The sequence below is a fragment of the Bufo bufo genome, chromosome 1, assembly GCF_905171765.1.
Source record: "Bufo bufo chromosome 1, aBufBuf1.1, whole genome shotgun sequence".
Classification (NCBI taxonomy): Eukaryota; Metazoa; Chordata; class Amphibia; order Anura; family Bufonidae; genus Bufo; species Bufo bufo.
In genome coordinates, this window is record NC_053389.1 from 185928809 (window position 1) to 185948132 (window position 19324).

The following is a 19324-nucleotide window of genomic DNA, read 5'->3' on the forward strand; positions in this document are numbered from 1 at the left end:
ATGCATTTAGGGTTACCCTGGTGACACTCATGTACGTGTCTGGACACTGCAGTGTCTCTGCTGTTAGCAATGTCACCCAGATGTTCCCCTATGAGTCGGCAGAACTCCCTTTTTGTTTTCCCAATGTACTTCTTTTTACAGTCACAAGTAATCTTATAAATGACCCCCTTAGTCCTGCAATTAATAAAATGCTTGATAGTAAAGGATTTCTTTAAGTTGGTACTGTAAAAAGTTTTGTTACATTGGATCGTATTGCACGCAACACAGCCGCTACATCTGAAATAACCTTTGGGTTCGCGGTCCAACCAAGTGCCCTTTTGTGGGGCAGGGGTATAGTGACTTTGGACCAAGAGGTCCCTTAGTCAGTGACCGCACCAAACTACTTACCCCTGGGGGTAAGAAAAATGAGGATCAGAAAATACGCCTCATTACCACGTTTGATGGTGCGTCAGGTCGCGTGAAAGAGATCCTGAAAAAACACTGGCCTATCCTGTTAATGGACCCCGACATCAGGGAGGTCATTCATGACTATCCACAAGTCACTTTCAGGAAAGGTAGCAGCATAAGGGACCTCTTGGTCCAAAGTCACTATACCCCTGCCCCACACAAGGGCACTTGGTTGGACCGCGAACCCAAAGGTTGTTTCAGATGTAGCGGCTGTGTTGCGTGCAATACGATCCAATGTAGCAAAACTTTTTACAGTACCAACCTAAAGAAATCCTTTACTATCAGGCATTTTATTAATTGCAGGACTAAGGGGGTCATTTATAAGATTACTTGTGACTGTAAAAAGAAGTACATTGGGAAAACAAAAAGGGAGTTCTGCCGACTCATAGGGGAACATCTGGGTGACATTGCTAACAGCAGAGACACTGCAGTGTCCAGACACGTACATGAGTGTCACCAGGGTAACCCTAAATGCATAAAAGCTATAGGTATCGAGGTGGTTTACCCACCTATACGTGGCGGAGACTGGGACCGCATTCTACTACAGCATGAGGCCCGGTGGACTTATCGTTTACAAACCATGTCTCCATTAGGATTAAATGAGAAGCTAAATTATAGTTGCTTCATCTAGTCCTTTAACTTGATTCCTTGTATTCACATTATCTCAGGTTGTATATAGGCTGCACGTGTACCGAGTTGGACACGTGCGATTGTCTATTATCATATATACCACATAACATAGGTGCGGCAGCAGCATCGATTAGGTGGACTGCCGACTCCTATCTTGAATTTTCCCTCTACGGCCCTGATATGGGCTAACTGTGTGTGTTCATATTTGCTTGATGCCATCAGCTTTAAAATTATCTATATATAACGTCTTGAATACCATTTCTTTAAACTGCGGTCGCTCATCTGGTGGATCGCTATACTGACTGCTGCCGGAGATGCGTCCCGGTCACCTGGCAACCACGTCAGACGAACTGCGCATGTCCAGGCGCGTTCACGTCATCAATGATCACCGCGTCTCAGGGAGAGAGCCAAGCCTCGTTTTAGGATGGCGCTCCTTTTAAAAGACCAGTGGCTTCTGTTGGTAAGTTAGGCTTATCATCGCCTGTGCATACTAGGCCCCTAGTCAGGGTGGACTGTGGCTACCATCATATGCCACAATACCGCCCCCATCTTGCTTTTTGAGCTGACTCTTTACCTAGACTCAGCTCCATTATCATTTGGGATCCGAAGATTTGGGGCCATTACATTACGGCCGTTACTACGAATCCCAATTATATTTGTGCTCAGCTCCCCATGTTTTCCCTGATGAGTCCTTCTTCTGAAGGTGAAACATGCATGTAGGGATAGATAGGAGCAGGGCGTACTAGGGCTTTCTATTTCAGGGCAAGGTTCCTGACAGGGTCGCCCTTATCAGGGCGGGTGCTCTGCTTTTAGGCTGCTACATACATCTAGTTATCAGGGCCAGAGCAGTACCCCCCGCCTAGGGCGAAATTAGGGATATCTCCCTTTCCCTGCCAATTTAGGGATAGCTTCAATTTCCTATCTAGCTTCCTTCCTGGGATAATGGAGCTCTGGAACCTCTGGGTTGTGGTAGGACAATTGGTTAATCACAGGTGCCGCCGTGCACCATTTTCTTTCCTACTACAATCTTTATGTAATGTGTATTGTATATTATTTATGTGTATTAAAAGTTACGTTTTAGACTTAACATATTCCATATGATCGCCTTCCTAGGCTTGTTTTGATAGATAACAGGTTATCCAAAACGATTTTTCATCCCCTTAAAATTCTTACAATACAATGTACCAAACCAGAGATATGGGCAGTTAAAGCAGCCCCTCCCCCCCCCTCCCTGTCAGTCTGTAGGAGAATGAGGAAGCAGCTGCAGAGCTGACAGGCTGCAGGAGGGAAGAAAAATAGTATAAATATATAGAAATGTGACATCATCATCATTGTAGTGACCCAGATAATGAAATTATATTATTTTACCTGCGATTATTCCCGACTTGATTTCGAACAGTGATTTCTCCTGTTTGGCTGAGACTGAGACTAATGAGGTCATTTTGGTCTTGTTGAAAGCCTGGAATCTCAGCTTTCAAACAAAACCAGTTGCATGTTTCTCCATTCAAGGGATAGCAGCATCTAAAGCAGGCCTCCCCGCTCCACTTTCTGCCGGAGCTGGACTCAAGCAAAACAGTGGCGGTTAAATGGGTTTTCCAGGCTTTTAATACTGATGACCATACTGCGATCAGCGGCAGTTAACCCTTCAGGTGCGGTACCTGAGGGGTTTACTGCAGCGGATCGCTGCGCCTCCCCCCCCAGTATAATAAACATTGGTGGCGCAGTGCGCCCCCCCCAAACACCCCAGTATAATAAATATGGGTGGCGCAGTGGGAAGTGCCAATGAGGGTTAAAAAATTTATTAACTCACCTCCTCCAATTGATCGCGTAGCTGCCGGTCTCCTTTTCTTTTTTTCAGGACCTGCGGGGACGTCACTGAGCTCATCACATGGACCATTAGCATGATGATGGATCATGTGATGTACCATGTGATGTCATGACAGGTCCTTTGACAGGTCCTGAAGAAAGAACAGGAGACCGGCTGCTACGCGATCAATTGGAGGAGGCGAGTTAATAATTTTTTTCTTTTATAACCCTCATTGGCACTGCCCACTGCGCCACCAATGTTTATTATGCGGATCCATCTCACAAATGCATTGCAAGAACGAATCCATCTCTCCGCTTGTCATGCGGACAGACGGATCCGTCTTATCTTTTCACACATTTTTACCGGTCTGCGCATGCGCAGACTGGAAGGACGGATCCTGCATTCCGGTATTTTGAATGCCGGATCTGGCACTAATACATTCCTATGGGGAAAAATGCCGGATCCGGCATTCAGGCAAATCTTCAGTTTTTTTCGCCGAGATAAAACCGTAGCATCCTGCGGTTTTATCTTTTGCCTGATCAGTCAAAATGACTGAACTGAAGACATCCTGAACGGATTGCTCTCCATTCAGAATGCATGGGGATATGCCTGATCAGTTCTTTTCTGGTATAGAGCCCCTGTGACGGAACTCTATGCCGGAAATGAAAAACGCTAGTGTGAAAGTACCTTAAAATATTAAGTTTAAATCCCCCCTTTCCCAATTTTACATATAAAATATCTAAACAATAAATAAATAAATAAATAAACATATTACATAGTGCTGCGTCCGAAAAGTCCAAACTATTAAATTATTAAAAATTATCTCCTATGCGGTGAGCATTCGCCATTTTTTAGTCACCTTGTCACCCCAAAAAATAGTATAGGACTGTTCTATTATGGGCCGAACGTTTCATAAAATGCAAAATGCACGCAGCTTTTTTTGGAGTTTTTTTTTTATTTAATTTTTTGCGCTGTATTAAGTATCGCAATACTTTTTTATGGTGACAAAAGCGAATCAAAATTTTGGTATCGAAACAACCCTACGCCGATCTGATCAGCATAGCGTTGTCACGATACCAAAATTATGATTCGGTTTCGATTTGGCGACTAAAAATTTTATTTGGCTCCTAAATTTTTCAGTTCAGGAGCCAATGGCTACTAGGTATTTTTTTTTAGTCTGGAGCACTGTAATGTGAATTTTTTTTCTTGGTCTGGAGGATCACTTTAAATGGGAAATACACTCAAAATGTGTGTGTCTAACATATCAGAAAATCATGAAAAGATGATCCTGGTAATATCTGTGATCTTGGATCACCACTGATGAGAGATTAAACCTCTTTGGCACTGCTCATAGATTTCTGTTAAAGGGAACCTGTCACCGGGATTTTGTGTGTTATAGCTGAGGACATGGGTTGCTAGATGGCCACTAGCACATCTGCAATACCCAGTCCCCATAGCTCTGTGTGCTTTTATTGTGTAAAAAAAAAGGAGACTTTTGTATTACTTACCAGTAAAGTCTCTTTCTCGCTCTTCCTTGGGGGACACAGGAAACCATGGGTATAGCTCTGCTCCCTAGGAGGCGTGACACTAAGTGAAAGCTGTAAGCCCCTCCTCCATCAGCTATACCCTTCAGCCTGGAGAAGAGACTGCCAGTTGCGTGTCCAAGTAGTGAAAGATAACCACCAACCGGAAAAAAGAACTGTCTAGCCCCAACGGGGGCAACCAAGCCGGAACCACAACTGTAACCCAAATGAAGGGCGGGTGCTGTGTCCCCCAAGGAAGAGCGAGAAAGAGACTTTACTGGTAAGTAATACAAAAGTCTCCTTTTCTCGCCCATATTCCTTGGGGGACACAGGAAACCATGGGACGTTCCAGAGCAGTCCCAGAAGGGAGGGACCAGAACAAACTAGACCAACACCAGAGGCATCAATCAACTGCCGCCTGCAACACCAGACGGCCTAAAGCGGCGTCAGCCGACGCATGAGTATGCACCCTGTAGAACTTGGTGAAGGTGTGCAAGGAGGACCAAGTGGCCGCCTTGCAAATCTGCTCCGTAGAAGCCCGATTCCTCTGAGCCCAGGAAGCCCCGACCGCTCTAGTGGAGTGAGCGGTAACACCAAGGGGCGGAACCTTGCCCTTGGCGAGATAAGCCTCAGTAACAGCCATCTTGACAAAACGGGCGATAGCAACTTTGGATGCCGCCATCCCTCTGCGCGACCCCTCCGGAACCACAAAGAGCGAGTCAGTACGCCTGAAAGAGCTGGTTACCTCCAGGTAAATCTTGAGCACCCTGACAACGTCCAGGCGATGAAGCTTCCTCTCCCGTGGGTGGGAAGGGGAAGGACACAAAGAGGGGAGAACGATGTCCTCGTTCAGATGAAAGGCGGAGACCACCTTAGGAAGGAAGGAAGGGACCGGACGAAGAACCACCTTGTCCTGGTGGAACACTAGGAAAGGTTCCAGACAGGAAAGTGCCGCCAATTCGGACACCCTCCGAAGAGAGGTGACGGCTACAAGGAAAATAACCTTGGAGGACAGAAGTCGCAAGGAAACCGTCCGCAGAGGCTCGAAAGGAGAAGCCTGGAGCGCTGAGAGAACCAGGTTCAGGTCCCAGGGCGGTACCGGAGGGCGGTACGGGGGAACCGCGTGAGCCACGCCCTGAAGGAAGGTCTTGACAGGACCAAGGGGGGCCAGTGGGCGCTGAAACAAAATGGATAGCGCAGACACCTGACCCTTCAAAGAACTCAGGCCTAGACCTTGGGCCAGTCCGCTCTGCAGGAAGGACAAAACGGTGGGGAGAGAAAAGCGGAGCGGAGGAATCCCCAGATCGGCACAGAACCCCAAAAAGGTCCTCCAGGTCCTATAATAGATCCTAGAAGAGGACGGCTTACGGGCGCGGATCAAGGTGCGGACGACGTCCGCAGAAAAACCCCTACGTGTCAGGACGGTGGTCTCAACAACCACGCCGTCAAACGTAGGGACCCTAAACGCGGGTGGAAGATCGGTCCCTGAGAGAGAAGATCTTCCCTGGCGGGCAGCGGCCAGGGCGCGTCTGCCAGGAGCAGCATGAGGTCGGCATACCAAGACCGGCGGGGCCAGTCCGGAGCGACCAGGATCACCGAGACGCCTTCCGCCGCGATCTTCCGAAGGACCTTGGGCAGGAGAGGGATGGGAGGGAATATGTATGGGCGCGCGAAGCCTCGCCAAGGAAGAACGAGGGCGTCGGCACCGCAAGCTCCCGGATCCCTGGCCCTGGACAGATAGGCGGGGACCTTGTGATTGAATTTTGAGGCCATGAGGTCCACGTCCGGTATGCCCCAACGAAGGCAAATGGCCTCGAATACCTCCGGGTGAAGAGACCACTCGCCGGGGTCGACAGTGGTGCGACTGAGGAAGTCCGCCGCCCAATTGTCCACCCCTGGAATAAAAATTGCCGATAGGGCCGGGACGTGGGCTTCCGCCCAACGGAGAATGCTGGAGACCTCCCGCATTGCAGCAGCGCTGCGAGTGCCCCCCTGGTGGTTTATGTACGCCACAGCCGTGGCGTTGTCCGATTGTACACGAACTGGATGACCCTTCAACAGATGAGTCCAGTGTCGTAGAGACAGAAGGGCCGCTCTCAGCTCCAGGACATTGATCGAGAGTTTGGACTCCAATGGAGACCAAATGCCCTGGACGGATCGGGGAGGAAACACGCCTCCCCAGCCCAAGAGACTGGCATCGGTTGTAACCACCAACCAGTTGAGTGGCAGAAAAGACCTGCCCAGAAGAGGGGACTGTAACCACCAGCGGAGAGATGACCTCACCGGAGGTGATAGATGGAAGGGATGATCCAGAGACTGCGGCGATTTGTCCCAGGAGGAGAGGATCGCCCGTTGGAGAGGGCGGGAGTGAAACTGCGCAAATGGGATTGCCTCGAAGCAGGCAACCATCTGCCCCAAGACCCGCATGCAGAAGCGGAAGGACGGTCGACGGTGGAGAAGGAGACCCCGAACCGCCCCACGGAGGATCAGACGTTTTTCCGGAGGGAAGACGTACTTCCGCCGCTCCCGTGTCTAAAAGCATTCCCAGGAAGACCAGTTGTCTGGAGGGGGGAAGGGAGGACTTGGGGAAGTTGATGACCCAACCGAACCTCGCCAGAGTCTCTAGAGTGAGATCCACGCTGGCAACCGCTTGAGAAAGGGACGGAGCCTTGATGAGGATATCGTCCAAGTACGGTAGCAGAAAAACACCCCTGGAACGGAGTAAGGCCAAAACTGGGGCCAGGACCTTGGTGAACACCCGGGGGGCTGTTGCCAGCCCAAAGGGAAGGGCGACAAACTGGAAGTGGAGGTCCCCCACGGCGAATCGGAGGAAGCGATGGTGACACCGGGCTACCGGAACATGGAGGTAGGCATCCTGTATATCGATGGAAGACATGAAATCTCCCTGCTCCAGGGAAGCCACCGCGGAACGGAGGGACTCCATCCGAAACCGTCGAAGGAGGAGAAAACGGTTGAGTTTTTTGAGGTCCAAAATGGGCCGCACCGAACCTCCCTTCTTGGGAACTACAAAGAGGTTCGAGTAGAACCCTTGGAACCTTTCCTCTAGAGGAACGGGGGTAATCACCCCCCTGTCCAGTAAGGCTTGAACGGCCGCGGAGAACGCAGCCGCGCTTTTCGGGTCCCGCGGCGGGCGGGAGCGAAAGAACCGATCTGGAGGGAAGGATGCAAATTCGATTTTGTATCCGGAGGACACAATTTCGAGGGCCCAGGCGTCGGAGACGTGAGCCAACCAGACGTCCCTGAAAAGGAGGAGCCGGCCCCCCACCCGGGTGGGTGGGGGCGCGCCTTCAGGCAGAGGATTGCTTTGCTGCGGGTGTGCGGGCAGCCTGCGGCTTGCGCCAGGAGGGCTGCGCCCGAAAAAACGGCTTCCTACGCTTGTCCTGGGGAGGAGCCGAAGCGGCAGCTGTGGTGGGAGCCCCAGAGGCCCTGCGGGAGGACCGAAAACGAGACGCCCCAGGGCGTCCGCGGGGGGCGCCCCTGGCTTGGGGTTGAGGAAGATGGGTGCTTTTACCACCCGTGGCCTCTGAAATAAGTTCGTCTAGGCGAACCCCGAAAAGGCGGGAACCCGCAAACGGTAGCCCCGCCAAGGAACGTTTGGAGGCAGCGTCCGCTTTCCAAACCTTCAGCCAGAGCTCCCTCCTGACGGAAACTGCCAGGGCGGAGGAGCGTGCAATAAGGGCTCCCGCATCAAGGGAGGCCTCACAAACAAAATTTCCGGCCCGAATAATAAGCTGGGCCAAGGAACGTAGGTCCTGGATGGGGACGTCCGAGTCCAACTCCTGTTCCAGCTGCGCACCCCAAGCAGAGATTGCTTTCCCTGCCCAAGCAGAGGCAAAAACCGGTCTGAGAGCAGAACCGGAGGCAGCAAAAATGCCCTTGGAAAGGGTCTCCATGCGACGGTCCTCCGTTGACTGAAGAGAGGACCCGTCGGGAACAGGGATGGCCGTGTTCTTTGACAGCCGGGCCACAGGGGGGTCCACCTTGGGTGGGGAAGACCATGTGGCCACGACATCGGCTGGAAAAGGATAGCAAATGTCCAGCTTCTTGGGGTTGACAAAACGGGCGTCCGGGCGAGCCCAAGCCTTAGACACCACAGAGGAGAAATCAGAGTGGATTGGAAAGACTTTTGAGACCTGCCTGGGTCTGATAAAGGAGACGCTAGCTGCGTCCGAGCTAGGGGGATCATCCTGCACCTTAAAGGTGTCACGAATATCAGAGATGAGTTGACCCATCGCTGAGGCTAGCTTGGACGGCAGGGCCGAGTCCATTTCCAAATCTGAAACCGCCAATTCACCTTCAGAGAGCGAATCCTTTGGAGAGGAGAGGCTCGTCTGGGTGCGCACGCGTGGCGGGGAGAGTGAGGCCTCAGAGGAGGAGGCTCGCTCTACTCTAATACGCTTCTGAGAGTGCCTAGCTCGGGAGGGGTCACTAAGGGAGAGTGAACCCGCTGCAGCGGCAGAAGCAGTGGACCCGGAGGGCGCGACAGTCAGAGAGGCGTCCTGCGGGGTAGGTGGCCTGTCTATTAGGCGGCCCACGACATGAGTGAGGCTTTCCACGGCCTGGGACAGGGATCTAGCCCAGTCAGGCGGGTCAGAGGAAGCAGGGAGCGACACAGCGGGCGACTGAGGCTGCGGTGGAGCCCGGCATGCAGTACAGTGCGGATCAGACTGCCCCCGGGGAAAGGGTTCCCTACAAGCAGTACAGGCATGGTACCAAGGCTTGGCGGCTGCAGAAGGGTCTGACATGGTGGAACAAGATGTTGCACTTAAAGTCGGAGACCCCAAAGAAAAGGAACGGGGATAACACCCAAGCGACAGTACTGTGGCACGGAGGGGGTTAACAGTCCTACCAGACCCGGATGATGCAAGCGGCAGCGGTAAGGGGAACAGACTGAGGAGGCTGTGGAGGAGAGGCAGCAGCACGGAGATGAACGCTTCGGATCGCCCTGCAGAGAGGATTCCACGCAGCACTGTGAGAAGTGGAGCCCGATGAACCCGGAAGTAGCGGAGCGCATGTAGGAAGCTCCGCCCCCCCTCTGCCGCTCTGAAGCAGAGCCGCGCGCGCGCGGCAAAATGATTTTAACCCCCCAAGTGATAAAGTGCCGGCCATGAAATGGCGCCGTTCACGCCATGTAAGCGGCCCCCGCCGCGCCTGGATGTGGCAGACGGCTTGCTTGCATGCAGCCGTCCCCTGTAAAGCAGCGTCCCTGCCAAGGACTTGCCCAGATAAAAAACTCCCCTCCAACTATGCCCGTTCCGGGGGGGGGGGGGGGGGGGGGGCGGGAGGCGGAGGCTGTAGCAGTGTGGCATGTAGCAGTGGCCATGGCCATGGGGGACGTAGCAGCGGTGGGAGGGAGGGAAGGGGAGGGGAGGCTGGAGCAGCCACTCTCACCATCCGCTGTCTTCACCCTCAATCCGTCCAGCAGGGTCGCCCCTTCAGCTCCTGGCACCGCAGTGGCAGGAAGCCGGGGGAGGGACTTGGCGTGCGGGCGACCCTGAGCTGGCGGGACGCAGGGGAGCGAGGCTGCCCCGGTCCACCTTGTCTTCTGTGGGGGAGGCGGCAGTGCGGAATTACCGGCACTGGCGCAACTCAACCCCGGGAGAAACAGAGGGGTCTAATGCGCCTCTGTTGTCCCTGTAGGTAGAAAAAAACCGAATTAAAAACAACAAATAACGCAAAAATAAAAATCATAGGAAACAACCCTGCATAAGCAGGGGGTGTCTTGCCTCCTTGGACACTAAGCAAAAACTGGCAGTCTCTTCTCCAGGCTGAAGGGTATAGCTGATGGAGGAGGGGCTTACAGCTTTCACTTAGTGTCACGCCTCCTAGGGAGCAGAGCTATACCCATGGTTTCCTGTGTCCCCCAAGGAATATGGGCGAGAAACAATGATTTGATACATATGCAAATGAACCTGAGATGAGTCCAGCGTGAAGGAGCCAAGCATCGCCCCGCATCCTCCAAATCTCCTCCTTGCTCCCCGATGTCAGAAAGCTAGAGCGCCGTAATCTCGCGATGCGGGAGCTATCGCATGCGCAGTGTCGGCATAGTGTTCCTTCCCTGTGCTGGCATCAGCCTCAGGGAACGAACTGCGCATGCGCTAGATCGCGCATCGCGAGATTACGGCGCTCCAGCTTTGTGACGTCGGGGAGCAAGGAGGAGATTCAGAGGATGCGGGGCGGTGCTGGGCTCCTTCAAGCTGGACTGATCTCAGGGACAGGAATCATCTAAGGTTCATTTGCATATCTATCAAATGGTGTTTTTTTTACACAATAAAAGCACACAGAGCTATGGGGACTGGGTATTGTGGATGTGCTAGCAGCGATCTAGCAACCCATGTCCTCAGCTCTATATACAAAATCCTGGTGACAGGTTCCCTTTAAAGAAAATGGCACAAAACATTCTCAGGAAAGGCTCAAAGTTCCCGTAAAGTAAATCAATGTGCAGTGCCAAAGGGGTTTGAGTGATCTGATCTGTCTTTACGTGTCCTTTTATTCTGGAAATCAGTGAAGGGAGATGACCGAAATATTGAAGACACAGACTTCACCAATGAGTTACGTGTATCTATAACACATTAGACAATCATTTTCACTGTATTTAATGGTAAACTGTACAGTCATGCACTTCAAGGGAAGAAGAGCAGCAAGAAATACTTACACCGATTCTGGTTATTGCTCTTCTGCATCTCGGCAGCTTTAACTGCAGACTGGGCAGCAAGCTGTGCGGGTGTCAAGTTGTTTGTCTGAGAAGGATGCTGAAAAACATAAGATCATCACGTGTGAGAGGATGAGACACTGGATTAGTAGCAGAGCTGGAGCGTAGCTATCACAATGTACGAGCAGTGTATAATGTGCTGGAAAAATGAATCCAGCCAGCAAAGGAGGCAATATGGACAAACACAATACATTAGTAAGAGTTTTTTGGAGAGGGGTTTTGGGGCAGTTTTTTCAGCCAAAACAAGAAGTGGATCCAGCAGGAAGGAGACATGTTGCCTTCCTTTATATTTCCCATTCCTTTCAAATCCACTTCTGGCTTTGGCTCAAAATCTCCTCTAAAACCTCCATATGAACCTTCCCTAATAAGTGGCAGTTGGAATGCACCTCAGAGTTTTTGCCTTCCTCTGAATCAACAGTGTAGGATTATAGGTTGGACTTGACGAACCTCTGTCTTTTCCATAGAACTAGGTAAGGTAAGAGGTAACTATTTGCTGACAGTCTTGTGAGCTACATCATCAATTCTGGTTTTAGCATAAAAGTTATTCTTTGCTTTATAAAAAGCTATAAGATTTTCCAATATACTGTCTGTATGAATTGTTCACGTTACAAGATCTCCGCTTGCTGTCATGTAATAGGAAAGCTCATTGTTTATTCCCGGGGTGTATGAATCTGCTCTGCTCATGTGATGGACACATTGGTCAAGGTAATGTGCACACACTAAGGCCCCTTTCACACGGGCGAGTTTTCCGCGAGGATGCGATGCGTGAGGTGAACGCATTGCACCGCACTGAATCTGGACCCATTCATTTCTATGGGGCTGTGCACACGAGCTGTGATTTTCACGCATCACTTGTGCGTTGCGTGAAAATCGCAGCATGCTCCTCTTTGTGCGTTTTTCACGTAACGCAGGCCCGATAGAAAAGAATGGGGTTGCATGAAAATCACAAGCATCCGCAAGATTTTCACGCATGGTTGCTTGGAGACGATCGGGATGGGGACCCGATCATTATTATTTTCCCTTATAACATGGTTATAAGGGAAAATAATAGCATTCTGAATTCAGAATGCATAGTACAATAGCGCTGGAGGGGTTAAAAAATAAATAAATAAAAAATTAAACTCACCTTAATACACTTGCTCGCGCAGCCCGGCTTCTCTCCTGTCTTCTTTTTTGCTGTGTGCAGGAAAAGGACCTGTGGTGACGTCACTCCGCTCATCACATGGTCCGTCACATGATCTTTTACCATGGTGACGGACCATGTGATGACCGGAGTGACGTCACCACAGGTCCTTTTCCTGCACACAGCAAAAAAAGAAGACAGAAGAGATTTAGCAGACAACGGCTCTGACGTTAAAGTGTAACTGCCATTCGATTTTTATTTGTGTAAGGGTCCATTCACACGTCCATAGTGTATTGCGGATCCGCAATAAACCCGGCCAGCACCCCCCCCAATAGAAGTGCCTATTCTTAGGACATGTTCTATTTTGTTGCGGAGCCGCAGCCCGGAAGTTCGGGGCCGCGCACCGGAAATGCGGATGCGGAGAGCACATGGTGTGCTTTCCGCATCTCTTCTGGCCCCATAGAAAATGAATGGGTCCGCACCCGTTCCCGATATTGCGGAACGGATGCGGACCCATTTGCGGACGTGTGAATGGAGCCTAATACATAGGGTTTCAGTAATGTATGATTTCAGTAATTAAAGTATATTACACTGATGTTAAGTTGCTTGCAAAGGTCTTGGCCATGCGTCTGTCTAAAGTGATTCTGTCTATCATACACTCTGATCAGACTGGCTTCATGCCTCAGAAATCAACGTCAATTAATATTAGAAGAGTGTTTGCTAGTATTCAACTTCCAGCTGATAATGTTGGAGATAGAGCTATCCTTTCTTTGGATGCGGCCAAGGCCTTTGACAGCATTGAGTGGCGATTCCTGTGGAGAGTTATGGCGTATATGGGATTTGGAGATGAGTATATATCCTGGGTCCGGGTGCTATACTCTAAACCCGAAGCATGTATCAGGGCGAATGGAGGGGTGTCCCCCAAGTTCAGTCTGGGCCGGGGTACTAGACAGGGGTGCCCGTTGTCGCCTCTGCTATTTGCAGTTGCGATTGAGCCATTAGCCGCAGCAATTCGTAAATCAATGGACATCCGGGGGTTCCAATATGGGACAGTTAATAATAAAGTGGCGATGTATGCAGATGACACCCTGCTTTTTCTGGGAGATACTGGTCCATCGTTGGAAGCGGCTATGAAAATCATTGATTGCTTCGGGGATCTGTCGGGTCTGACTATTAACTGGAGTAAGTCGGCGATTATGCTGCTCGACGGGCAAGTGCAATCACAGACAGTCCGAGACAGAAATATTCCATGTGTAGCGACCTTTAAGTATTTGGGTATCCATATATCTCCGAGAATCCGAGACTTTGGGCGCCTTAACTTTGACCCGTTGGTTATCAAATTTCGTAATAAGACTAAGGCATGGTGTAAACTATATCTGTCGGTGGCGGGAAGAGCTAATCTCATTAAAATGGTGTTGATGCCCCAGCTACTCTATGTTCTACATAACTCCCCCGTCTGGCTGTCAAAATCCAAATTTGTTCCTATCAATGCTACTTTCAGGGAGCTCATATGGCGGAAGGGGCAACCGAGAATTAAGCTTGAAACGTTGCAATATCCTAAAACAGAAGGGGGCCTTGCAGTGCCAAACCCCTGGGTGTACTTCCTGGCTGCACAATGCCAACATTTTAAGGGGTGGATGGAACTGGAGTCGAGTGAGATATCGTGTCAGTTGTTTAAACATTGCTTGTCCTCTAATGACCTAATGCTGATCCTTGAGACTAGGGGGGCTGGAAAGAGTGGTCCGATGGGCGATTTTGGACACTTGATGCAGTCCGTATGGAATAAGGTCAAGCTCCTGAGGGGGGTTTTCGGCAATACGGAATATACTCCACTGTGGGGCAATCCTGTGCTGCCGGAATTCCTCTCCCTGTCTGAGTTTGGGGCATGGAAAAGGAAGGGTATTCTGAGGTTGGGCCATCTTTTGGAGGAAAAGAAGTTCATGTCATTTGCCAGATTTCAAGAGAAGTATGAACTGCCTAGAACTCACTTTTATAAGTACCTTCAGGTGAGACATGCTTACAACTCCACATTTAAAGGTACGACTATGGTGGCTGGGAGAGATGCTGCATTGCACCAGATTCTGTCCAGGGGGGCGAGGAGAGGTATGATTTCCTGTATATACAAGCTGCTGCTTGAGAAGTTTCTAATGTCGCATCCGCTTACGGCTAAAAGTAAATGGGAGAAAGATGTTGGCGAATTAACTGATGACCAATGGTCTGACATACTGGAGGCGATACCTCTCTCTTCCTTGAGTGAAGGACGTAAACTCTCGCAGCTGTTTATTGTCCATAGGGTCTACAAAACACCGTTTTTTTTGTTCCGTATAGGGTTCAGACCCACGGATGAGTGTCCAAGATGCTCTGTGGTGTCTGCAGATTTGTTGCATATGATGTGGACGTGCGAGAGGTTAGGGAGATACTGGGAGTTGGTACGTCAGACAATACAGGATGTTTACAAGGTACGAATACCCTCTGACCCGAAAGTGTGTGTGTTAGGATATGTCTCTGAATTGGCCACTGGGCAGGTGCATAAAATAGCTATAGGGAGAATGTTATATGTCGCTAGGAAGTTAATAGCCCTACATTGGATACAGACAGCGCCGCCAATCCTAGGCGAATTCCTAAGTGCGGTTGACACAATGCTGAGTTATGAACGGATGGTGTACCAGAAGCGTGGATGCCCAGCGAAATTTGAAAATTTTTGGGATCCATGGCTGTCGTTTCGACGTCTGAATAGAAATGTTTAAAAATGTGCCTTTGTATTTTGTAGGTTAGGGTGGGGTGGGATGGGGGGGGGGGGGGGGGGGGGGGGGAGGTTGGATTGGAACTGGATTAATACACATAGTTTGGTGCCCTTTTTGTTATTAGTCCTATGGATAATATGTCTCTATGTCATCCTTGTATGTATTGTGGAAAAACGTGTATTTACACTGTAAAATGTTTAATAAAAATGATCTGATTTAAAAAATAAGTATATTACAAAAATCTTCAGTATCACTGTCCCTACACATTACACAAATAAAAATAGAACGGCAGTTACACTTTAATACGCCTTACAGCCTTCTTGGCAAATTAGACGCATTGAAAATTTGGTGAGAACTTTCACATGCAAGGACTAAACTGGCAAAATTACATCCCCATGAGCCCTCTCTCTAGACACAGGGGGTCCATTCAGTGTCATATGTGTAGCAGGCGGGAAAACAAACACTGGAGGATACCGGGCCCCCAAAGGCTGGTATGTGTTAGGATATCTCACAGATGCCATTCACTGGCGTCTTGATCTCGGTTGCAGTGGTGCAAGATGTGCCAAAATTATTGATAGATGCATGCCATATAATAATTCTGGAGCTTAGGTTTCAGGCATTACTTGCACCAGAAAACTGAAGTAAGTAATGGTAAGTGTGTTGTGCTACCCGCCTGCAAAGCTCCACCACTTTTAACAAGAGGAGAAGCAAAAAGTTTCACGGTTTTTGCACAAACCACTACTTGCGCAAAATTTTTTAACTTTTTGAAGCCTCAATTCTAGAGCAGGTAATATGATCACAAACAAGTCAGCCCCTTAAAAAATGAGGCACATTGCTACAAATTAAACGCATAACAACTAAGAAACATACAAAATATATAAATAAATGATAACATAGGCTTACGACACCACATTTATGAGCATACCATGTACGGAGCCTGGACTTGTGGAAGCTGGTGAGAAGGGGCACTGGGAAGCTGGGAGGGCACCACAGGGAACTGCGGCTGGGGAAGAGGCTGTTTCGATGGAATGGCTCCCCCTACTGTAAAGGAAACACAAGATGTAACTACTGTATTATCAGTGCACAGAGAATATGGGAAACATGCAGACATACACACAGCCAGGGTTGGCTCCAGGTTCATGTGCGCCCTTGGGCGATAAATCTCAGTGGGCCCCCTTGAGGCATTTTTTTTACATTTACATGTCCCCCTGTGGCTCCCACACCGTATAATGACCATCAGTGGCCCCCATACAGTATAATAAGCACTAGTGGCCCTTCACACATTATAATGACCCCCAGTGCCCCCATACACACAGTATAATTAACCCCACAGTGGCCCTCCATTCAGAATAATGACCCCCAGTGGCCGCCACACTGGGTGTTATACTGTATGGAGGGGGCACTGGGGGTCATTATACTTTATGGGGGGGGGGTCACTTGGGGTCATTACATTGAATGGGGGCTCTGGGAATCATTATACTAAATGGGGGGCACTGGGGGTCATTATACTGTGTAAGGGGCCGTCAGAGTGTAATGACCCCCCAGTGGCTTCCTCACATACCTATCATGCTATATGCTGGAGCACAGGGGAGCCGGCAGTCCTGTCATTCACTAACCACAGCTCCCTGCGCTCCTTCTCTCCTCAGGCCCGCTGCAGCAGTCAGTGAGACACACGTGAGGATGTCACCCCTGGGCCGGGCCTGGAGGAGAGAAGGAGCTGTGCAGTGATGTAGCTAGAACTGACTGGGCCCCAGAGCAAATTTTAGTATGCCCTCCACCCCTTCACCCCCTAGTGGGTTCAAATCACGTTTTTCCTATCGGTTTGATGTATACAAATGTGCAGCACCCCACGATTTTGTATCCTGCAGAGTCCAGTAAAAAATACATGCGTTAACGTATATTTTTTTCTACCATGGAACTATATGGTAAACGGACGCCACTGTATGGCATCAGTCTGAGGCATCTGTTAACGCATACATTTTTGGTATTCATTAAACGGATGGCAAAAATGTGAGGTGAACCCAGGCTTAGTGCCAGAAAAAGCACCAGTACACAGCGGAGCAGAGAGGGGAGGCCGCCAGGTACTGACAGAGCGCACAACCTGGGTCTGGCGGTCAGGGATGAGGACTGTGTTTCCCAAGGATCATTTATCTATTGGGAAATACAGGGCACAGTATAATACACTAGAATCTACAAGTTTCACCCGAAAATAAGACCTAGCCCTATCTTGCAGCCCTACTCCAAAAATAAGCCCTAGATAATTTTTATATTTATGGATTCAGCAGCTCAGGAGCGCTCACTAATGGCTGCCAGGGTGGGCAGACAGGACCTCAGCGCTCTCCCAGCTGATCGGAGGCGGGCAGGAGTTACGATACAGCAGCGCAGGCCAACACTTAGCCTTCAATGAATCCGCTAGCCCGCTCATACATCGCGGCTGGGGGCTTGACTAAATGCAAAATTATGCCAGCAGCCGCGCTTCCATCTATGGTACCATCCGGGTACATCGCTGGGCGGCTTCTCTACCCTGTACTGCCGCCAGCCCGCATGTTCTAACTTACCCCTACCGTAGCTGAATGAGGCAGCAGGAGGATGTCCATCTCCTCTCTGCTGCCTGGACCTGGAGGTGCTGATTGGTGGTGAGCGTGTCCTGCTCCCTCCCCCACCTCCACCAATCAGCACCCTGTCATCTCTCACGCCGGATCTCCCTGGTAACGTACCGTACACATTGCTGCCTACGGGTTCAGGTCAGTGTACGTATGGTACCAGAAAGAAGTGTGGCATTGCCTGCCAGAGTACTGTACTGGTATCATACTGTAGCACTGTGCCACCCACTGTGATTCTACTGTATTTTAATAAATCTAGATTTTTTGCTCAAGCATTAATGTGTGATTCCTAAAAATAAAAGTTTTACAAAAGGTATGTTTATCCTGCTCTCCCAGGCCCAGACCTAGCATTGTGAGGCTAAGTTTACACGGCAAAATCAGCGGCAGAAAAACCTGTAGTAGATTATTAGCTGAAAACAGGTAGTTTTTCGTAGCAGATTTCAAATTTTGTGGAGGTTTTAGTTGCGTTTTTAGAAGAGTATTTGGTTGAGGTTTCTCTGCTTCCCCATTGCCTTCTATGAAATCCACAATCAAATCTGCTTCCAAGAAGTAACGGGTCAATCAGTGATTGAAAAAAACTCTATCATTTTACATTGTGTGCCCAAGGTGGAGTTTTTAACATTAAAGGGGTTATCCAACGTCTCCAACAGCCCCCCCATGTGCCGGGCCCCTCACAAGTAATATACTTACCCCGCTTCCGGTCCCCGCACCACCACTGCTGCTTCTCCCTGTACACGGGGGGAGCAGCAAATGGCAGGCGGGGACGAGCCTCCCTAGCATCTTGGGTGACGCTAGGGAGGCTCGTCCCCGCCTGCCATTGGCTGCTTCCCCCTCCTGACACCGGATATTTTCATCCGTGTACAGGGAGATATTTTCATCCGTGTATCAGAAAAGTGAGCATCTCCTGATCCTCACTGGGCAAGATAAGACCGCCACAGTGGATATACCGCAAATGTCTAAGGTGAGAAAACTGCTTTAAGGGCAATTCTCTGGTACAATTTTTGGTAGGGACAGTCTCTCTCCACAAAGATGAGCCATACAACTAACCTGGAAGGACCATTCCTCGAATGAGTATCATGTGGCGAGGGTCCTGGCTGTAGTCCTTGGGCTGTGGCTCCATCATACTACCCACTGGCATGGCTTTCTCAAAAAGCGTCCTCAGGGCTGGCAGCTTCCGAGGAGAAATAATGGAGAAATGGATTCCCCTCTGGCAAGATAATCAAACTGCATGAGAAATTTGACTGGCAATATCCTTCAAATAAAGGTTAGCAAATTGACATTTTTTTCTAAACTTATTAAACATATAGATCCTTTCTGTAGCTACAGCAATGCAAACATAGAAAATATAAGCCATCAAACAGCATCTACCTCCCCAATCTTCTGGACCAGGTTCTCCGTTGTGTACCCAGAGTAGGTTGTGCTCTCTACAGCAGGAAGCAAGTATGGCGGAGAGTTGCAAATTAAGATGCAAACTTTGTGCGTCTGCCCACTACGAGAGACAAATGACGAGTATTATTACCAAAGCACAAGATCCTTGTCATGTAACAAGCAAGGGAAAAACGGAGACAGGTTTCTATGATCACGCGTGATCTGCTGCTCTGTTCTGTCCCCTGTAGATGACATGTGGCTACTGCCATACAGTAATCCATCTCTCAAGCATTTTCACTGCCCTGATGTGTCCTGCCATAAGAGACCAGTCTGAATTCTGCAAGCA

General features: G+C 49.8%; 1 protein-coding gene across 4 annotated transcripts in view; it reads right to left on the minus strand.

Annotated features, from left to right (window-relative positions):
• Window positions 1–19324, minus strand: part of MED25 (mediator complex subunit 25) — a 59430-nt gene that overhangs the window by 29627 nt on the left and 10479 nt on the right. For all 4 annotated transcript variants that reach the window (XM_040433350.1, XM_040433357.1, XM_040433336.1 and 1 more), the window contains exons 6-9: window positions 18979–19099; window positions 18658–18817; window positions 15933–16048; window positions 11084–11180 (exon numbers count right to left, since the gene is read on the minus strand). In XM_040433350.1, coding sequence (XP_040289284.1) covers window positions 11084–11180; window positions 15933–16048; window positions 18658–18817; window positions 18979–19099 — 494 coding nt within the window. The remainder of the gene's footprint in view (window positions 1–11083; window positions 11181–15932; window positions 16049–18657; window positions 18818–18978; window positions 19100–19324) is intronic.